The 7688-nt window shown below is 46.4% G+C and overlaps 1 protein-coding gene across 3 annotated transcripts in view; it reads left to right on the top strand.

The window, feature by feature from the left end:
* The window catches only part of PPP6R2 (protein phosphatase 6 regulatory subunit 2), a 137370-nt gene that overhangs the window by 68019 nt on the left and 61663 nt on the right, over window positions 1-7688 (top strand). For all 3 annotated transcript variants that reach the window (XM_019509708.1, XM_019509706.1, XM_019509707.1), the window contains exons 7-9: window positions 2094-2207; window positions 5834-5960; window positions 6704-6856. In XM_019509708.1, the coding sequence (XP_019365253.1) occupies window positions 2094-2207; window positions 5834-5960; window positions 6704-6856 (394 nt within the window). The remainder of the gene's footprint in view (window positions 1-2093; window positions 2208-5833; window positions 5961-6703; window positions 6857-7688) is intronic.

Here is a 7688-nt window from a genome sequence, read left to right as displayed (position 1 = left end):
TGCTGCAACTTGAGCCCATTGCTCCATGTCCTGTCATCTGCCCCCACTGAGAACAGTCTAGCTCCATCCTTTTTGCACCTGCCATGCAGGGAGTTGAAGGCTGCTATCCAATTACTTCTCAGTCCTGGAAACATACAGTTCAGGAAAGTTATGTCAGGGGCTATTATAAAAAGAGAAGAAAGAAAGGAAATGAAAGAGGATCTGACAGAATCATTATTAAATGTTTAAAAAGGAAATTGAAGGTCAATCAGACTAGCTGTTTGTGTGAATAGCACATCACTGTTTGAATTGCAGGGTTAGATGTCAGGGCAGTGCAGCCTTGGAAAAAATGGCAGAACACTTCTTATTTTCCATTCTACTTCTTTCACCTGCTAGATGTCACAGATGTCTTTTAGCTCTTCCTGTAACACAGCTGAAAAGACCAAAAGTGATGAAAAATGCATATTCATTAAGCTCAGAAAACCTTCCAGAAGTGAACAAATTTCACAGCACAAACAGAAAAATAATTTGATTGAGACGGCTCTTTCTGTACTAATTGCATCTTTCCATAGATCTCCAAGTATTGCTCATTTATCTGGTTGCTTTTCTCAGCCAGTGCTTCCTCTCTTCAGTTATTTGGTGTCCTTTGGTCTTTTGGATATATATTTTTGTGGGGCAAATCAGAATTTAATAACCAGTGAGCGGTGGAACCATAGAGCCATGATTGTGATCAGAGAATAAATGTGTAATCCTTTCTCAGGACCCTACCCTTCACCAGAGTACTTAGAGCAGCAAGTTCCACAGTTAGGCTCACACTGTAATAAAAGAGGTTTCAGTTTTACTGTAAAGCAGCTCGTCTGATTGAGTGCCCTCTTGTGCTCGTCTTAAGTGAAGTGACAAAGAAGATCAATAAAAAGCTGTTGTCGACGCTGTTCATTAATCTTATCTTTTTGTTACAGTATACTACATTTTATGCACTTGGACATAAACGAGCTTTTTGAAACCCTGTGGAAACAGCTAGGTGCTAGCAAATCCGTAGACTTGGAAAGTGCTGCTTTAGTTAGATGGGTACTTTAGCCAGTGCCGCTTTAGCCAGATGTGTGCTGCTTTAGTCAAATGGGTGCATTAGCCAGATGTGTGAAAAAAGGGCTTGATTTGTATTGGGTTTTGAAAGACTATTCCAGACATGTCTGCAGAAGCCCAGAGGTGGAACTGCTAACATTTACACCCGTGGCCAGCCTTTACCCATTGCCAGGAATAGCCATTGCTATGGGGACAGGTGACAACGCAGCCAGCACCCAGCACCCAGGGGTTAATGGACCTGCTTGCCCCAGCCTCTCTCTGCCAAGTGATGTAGCCAGTGAATTCTGCTGGCTGTACCGATACGTCCAACACCTGAGCAACTATCTGGGCTGTTAGGAAACAGTCAGCTTCTGGCCCCTTTACCAAGTGGTATGGTGAGAGACGTGCCCCCTCTGAGTCTGTTCTGGTAGCCCCTTAGTCAGTGCCTGGGGCTTGTGCCCCATTTGCCCCCTTCTAGTTATGCTACTAGAAGCCACTTTGGAAACAACTGTACATGGATATTTGGAAGTGGGGATTGCACCGAGATTGTCATGGATGAGGGGCTGATGGCACCTGGCCACACTATAATGTTGTATCGCTGCTGCCTCTTATTAATGGTACATAGTAAACTTCAGCAAGAGGCAAGAGGCCTCCAGATGTACCATGCAGTAGAAAGGTGAGGTACTGCCTGTCTGCTTTTGGGGTTAGTTTTACTTGAGTCTTGAGTCTTTAAACCCCTTTTTGAGAATTAAAACTGCACTATAGATCTTAAAGCTGGAAGGAGCCACTGTAGTTATCTAGTGTGATCTCTAGCACAAGGTTCCTGTGTATAGCCCATGATTTCAGGGAGACATCCAATCTCAGTTCAGTTTTTAAGAGACAGAGAGTGTACTGTCTCCCCTGTGGATCTGTTCCAGTGGTCAGTTACCATCACTTTGGAAATTTCCGTCTTATTTCTGGTTTGAATTAGGATGGCCTCTGTTTGTAAAACTAAAAAAATTGCAGAATATCTCTATCCCTAATGCTGTTAACCTCCATGTGTCATTTAACAGGCAGGAATGCGTGGAGCAGCTCTTGAAGAACATGTTTGATGGAGACCAGGCTGAAAACTGTATAGTGAATGGAACTCAGATTTTATTAACGTTACTGGAGACAAGGCGCTCTGGGTAGGTGAACCCCTCTCGGCGGGAAACACTCAATGCTGGTAATCTGGTTTGACTTTGTGGGGGTTTTGGAGGGGGTTTGGTGTGTTTGTTTTTGAGAGAGGCAGCTCCCAAAACATTTTTAGGGGTTGCAAAAATAGATGCAGCTGGAAAAGCTGCTTTAAATGTAATGGTTGTACTTAAAGACAGCCAGTTGAGATCAGGGCCACTCTGCTAAATGCCAGGACATAGACACAGAAGGGAGACATTGTCCTTGAACCAAAGAGATTGGAGTCCGAGTCCAGGCAGGAAGGTGGGGGCAGGGGTATATCACACCCACTCCAGGTGGTAGTGGGCTGGTGGCTCTTTAGTTCCAGTTCTCTGTTTTTTAAAATGTATTCCTTTATTTTGCAAGGGGGGAAGAACGACCAGAAAGGAAGGATAAGTAGAAGCAAGAGAGTTGCGTTTGGGAGTGCAAGGGTAATAAGGCAGGACTGGGAGACTGGGGCTATCTGAAGATGGGGAGAGGGAAGAAAGTAGGGTGGGCAGTCAGCGAAGGGAAAATCATAGGCCGTGTGCAGACGAGCGGGTTTGTGCGTTTCCCCAGGGACAAGTAGCAGTGGCATACCTTGTGCCACTCTTGCCTGTCCCCAGGAAATGCCCATGCCACAGCCACTCTGGCACATGGTACGTGGCCCTAACAGCCTTACCTGGGGGCCTCTGGGAGCTGTAGCCATGGAACTCCTGCAGCAGGGAGCCTGGCTGACATTTGGAGCATGGCTTCGGCTTGCCAGCCTCTGTTTTTGAGCAGTGCGCGCTGCTGTCACATGCGCTGCCCTACTTTTTTTGGTGTGGGTTTTTTTGACCTTGGGATCTCCACAAAGTAGCAGCATGGGGAATGCCTGCATGTGCGGTGTGGGGCGCTGCAGACAGATCTGCAACGCCGCATACCACATGTCTGTGCTTGTCTGGACATGGCCATAGAGTCCTAGAGCAGTGAGGCTGGAAGGGAGCTCTGGAGGTCGTATCTAGTCCAACCCCTGCCTGAGGCAGAATCAGCTTTGTTCATGTCATCCCAGACAAATCCACAATCTAACCTCTCTGTAAAACTACCATCAACCCTGAGACCACAGCAGACATCACACCCGAACCTGCCTCAGAGAAAGCAGGAGGACCATGGCAGCCAGCTTCCTGCTGCTGCAAGGGGTGTTCATATATGCTCCAGAAATACCAGGAAGAGACTGTGCCCCTGCTGTAGAGAAAGGCAAACCCCCCAGTCTGGGCCCAGAATTCCTTCCTCACTCCAAATGCAGTGATCAACCTGACCCTGAGCAGAGGGGCAACAGCCTCTAGCCAGGAACATCCAAGTTCAAGTCCCAGCAGGAGCATTGGCCCAGCCCAGTCCGAACTGTGTCCAGAACAGAAATTCTCCAAATGCTACGCAGCCAGGGCCTGCACTGATTTGAGAGGGCCAGGGCTCCCATGGGTTCTGCCCGGCAGTTGCACGTAGTAGGCTGAAGAGGAAGAATGCTTACGACAGCGTGACCGGCAGACTGCTAATAGTGCATGTTGTTGCTCCTGTAGGGACAGAGCAGGAGCTCCTTGCTTCTCTCCTTTCCTCCCACAAGCTTCATCTGCGTCTTTTTCCCATCTCCATCTATCTCAGGGACCTGCTGAAATCCCACCCTTCGTGCCAGGGGCTCTCCACATCCCTCTTCCCCCATAGAAGGGTCCCTCATTATCTCTGTTGCCAGGAGCTGCGTACCCTCACATTCTGCCTTTCTTCCATGTCGGGAGCTCTGTGTGACACCCTTCCCCTTACCCTGCGTGCAAAGCTTTCTCTGTGCTAGGGGCTCTGGGTTCATTCTCTTGCCACATGCCTCCCTGTGTCCCCCCACTGTCCTAACCTCTCTTTTTTCCCATTCAGAGCTGTAGGTTATGGGATATGGGCAGTACTGGAAATGGGGTCATAATACTGTGCTGTTAATTAACTATGCTGTTAATTTCTGCTGTCAGTTGGCCCTTTCATCCGCAGAAAAATCTCCCAGCCCAGACTCTCTTCTCCCCCTACCTTCCTGTTTGGTTTTTCATACTTTTGCCCAAATCAATAGACTTCAGCCTGTTAATGCTTACAATAGGGCTGTCCAACTTCAGTGTGGCCAGTGGCCATGCACTGCTGAAGTTGCGAGCCCTGGACTAAATACTGTGCAGGCTCCATGGGGGCCGTGCGGGCTCCGTGGGACCCCCACCAAGTGCAGCCCCCCTGCAGGTACCAGTGTGTGGGTGAACTTCCTATTGCATCACCACTGCACAAGCAGGGACACCCCCCCTCCATTTCATACAAGTCCTCCTTCTGCTACCACCACGCAGGTGGTCAAGTTGGGATGACTGTAGCTTAGAACATTCCCTGAAATTTTGGAGTGGATTCAATGCATTATTCAGAATTAATTGCATTGCATTAAAGCAGAGACTTAATGTCAAGCAGTGTCAGGGTCTCGCCGTTGCCACCAGTAACACTCCAAACAGTAAATGGGGACCAGTTCAACTGAGGCTTCTTCCAGTCTGTTTGGGAGGAGGCGGAAAAAACTTAAGGTTTATAAAGCCTTTAGGTGAGGTTGTAAGGGCAGGATCTGGAATCCTTTCCCTACTTCTTGTGGGGAACTTGGATTCACCTTATTTCTCCTTGGTCACTTCCCCAACTATAAAATGAGGATTGTGCTTTCTATACATGAAGTGTGTATTCAGGACAAGTTCTTGGACCCTCAGATACTTTGCTGATGAGGTCCATGGAAGTAAATTAGTCAGTCTTTAAATATTGCAGAAAGCCTAGGCCTGATGCTGTCAAGCTGGTGTTTAGCGCTCCATTTAGTGGTATTGGAATTGTTTGTTCACTCTCCAGCAATCACTAGGTGCATCTACACTTGCAATTAATGCTATTTGGCTTTATTGTGCTGTATATTTACCACTCAGTAAACTATTTTACTGTGCAGTAAGTGCCTGCATATGTGGACAGTGACACTTTACTGTGCAGTAGACTAATCAACTGTGTAGTAAGGCATCTGTGTAGTAAGGCATCTCATGTAGACACAGCCACTGATGACTTAACATGCGGTTGCACTTGCTCTTGATCATTTACTCTGATCCATCACTGTTGTTGGAAAGGACAGGCCTAACAGTTGTACTGATGCATGTTCCTGCTCCGTACTAGGAAGAGAGATGGGTGCACGAGTATCCACAGACATCTGCTGCTTATTTTTATCACCTAGAATATTTACATCAATGTTTGTGAATGCCTGTTAAAAATTATAACAAACCTTCCACCAGTGCGTACATGTAACACTTCTAGACACATCTGAATGCCCAAATATTTATTTGTGAGGTGCTAAACAGAAGGATGCATCTTTATCCTTTTCCTTGCTGCCTTCGCCATGCAGAGTAAACAGCTTACTCTGTATCATCCTGCTCCATCTGCTTTATAGGTTTGTATTTACACCTTAGTCTAAACTTTAGTCAGCTGTAAATAATCTCTCTTGAAGAAGAGCTGCGAATTTGAAGAGGGAATTATGAGGACAGGCAGTGGGGCTGGGACAGACTGGGGTTTCATGTTTTATCCAGGCTTCAACTATTATATTTCTTCTTTCTCTTTGCAGGGTAGAAGGATTGATGGACTCGTTCTCTCAGGGATTTGAAAGGTCTTACACTGTCAATAGCAGCGTTTTACATGGTATTGAACCACGGCTAAAGGATTTCCACCAGCTTCTCCTCAATCCCCCCAAGGTAAAGCATTTCAGCCTTTCTAGATGCTAAGCGGCTAATGATTAGCATTTGAGGTTTCCTTCCCTTTCTGTGTAACATCACTTCCTTCCTGGAGGTTTCCAGTTTTCTTCACCTGAAAGTATTGTGTAATGAAACAGACTCCTTACAATAAATTGAGATCTGATTTGAATTCTTAGAAGGGGATTCAGAGTTGAGGTTGGCACTTCAGACACCTAGGAACAAAGCAGGGGGAGATGGTACTTGAGGCACTGGGTTTGAGTAGGAAATGATAGGGTGATCTGTCGTGACTGGAGTTTGGAGGCTTGCACCATGAGAAACTGGATGTTTCAGTGTTGGAATTTGTGGGTGGTCCTTGCTTTACACATGTGTACTCTTAGTCCTGAGAGAGAGGTATCTTATCTGACGGCCACACTATATGAAAGACAGAATTTGTGTCTTTCATGAGCCCTTTTAAAATTAAGTTCTTATTTATACCTCTTTGACTGTATTTGAGAAATCAGGTATAAAAACACTGTCCCAAGTTTTTTGCTACCTTTTAAACGGCTCCTTACTTCATTTACTGTCTAGCTCCAGGCCAGAAAGGGAGTGTGGTTTAAGTAATCAAATAGTTGCCTTTTTAGAAGCGATTCACGTGAGGAGGTGAACTGGCCAGATAACATCAGACTAAACGCCATGTTCAGTAAGGCCATTTTGACCTGTGTTCAGATGGATCTAACATCTGTTTCCTCTTCTGTTTGTGGTAGAAAACATCAATCCTAACTACTATTGGTGTCTTGGAGGAGCCACTGGGGAATGCTCGCCTTCATGGAGCTCGACTGATAGCTGCTCTGCTCCACACAAACACTCCCAGTATTAATCGGGAACTATGCAGGCTCAATACCATGGACTTATTACTTGTGAGTAACATGGTGTGATGTACTGTGGAGGAAGATGTCGTTTTAAGCTGAAAACATGGCCACTTTCTTTTTTGATCTGTTACATTACTGGAACAGTTAATATCTAAATCCCAAAGTCTGTTTCAATGCATTAAGCAAGTACAATTATATGATAAAGTCTATTTTGAGAATAAATATTCTTACTTTCAGGAGATTACAGAAGTAATTAAGGTGCTGACACAAAGGTATGCATCTCATTTGAGGGTGTGTGCTATGTGAGAAAGTCCCATATGCTTTGTAACCTGGGATGTGTGGCGGGTGCAGAGATTCCACCTCAGGAAAACGGCTGGGTATTCGTATCCCACCACTATTTCCACCACGTGAGGCGGGCCAGTAGGGAGCGCTCCTGCGTTGAGCTGCCGACCTCCCTGCGCCCAACCACCTTCCAGGCTCCGAATGCCTCCCTAGGGGCGCCTTATGTCTGGCCGACCCCTCTCCCGGAGCACACTCACTAGTCTGGGGGTAACGTGCCGCCACCACCCCGAGAGTGGACTGTCTCGGCCCTGTATCCTTGGGGAAACACAGGCCTAATAGTCCTACGGGTACTCGACCCAATACAGGCACTTGGGGTACTTCCCCAAGTCCGGGGGCAAAAAGGAAAGTCTCCCCTAGTCCGCAGACCTAAAGGGTCTCTTAGGCATAATTTAGACCCACCCCTCAATAAGTCTCCCACACCAGTCAAAAAGGAGAACTTTATTGATTACAAGGGGTAGGGTAAACTAGGGTACAGGATTGAGCAATATCTTAGAAATCCTAAAGAGCAAACAGTCTGGCTGTGGTAGCCTTTTGATTA

This window comes from Gavialis gangeticus, unplaced genomic scaffold (assembly GCF_001723915.1).
Source record: "Gavialis gangeticus isolate Ggan-Ray unplaced genomic scaffold, GavGan_comp1, whole genome shotgun sequence".
In the NCBI taxonomy this organism is placed as follows: domain Eukaryota; kingdom Metazoa; phylum Chordata; order Crocodylia; family Gavialidae; genus Gavialis; species Gavialis gangeticus.
Note: the sequence above shows the minus strand (reverse complement) of the source record. Positions and strands in the feature narration are given on the sequence as shown.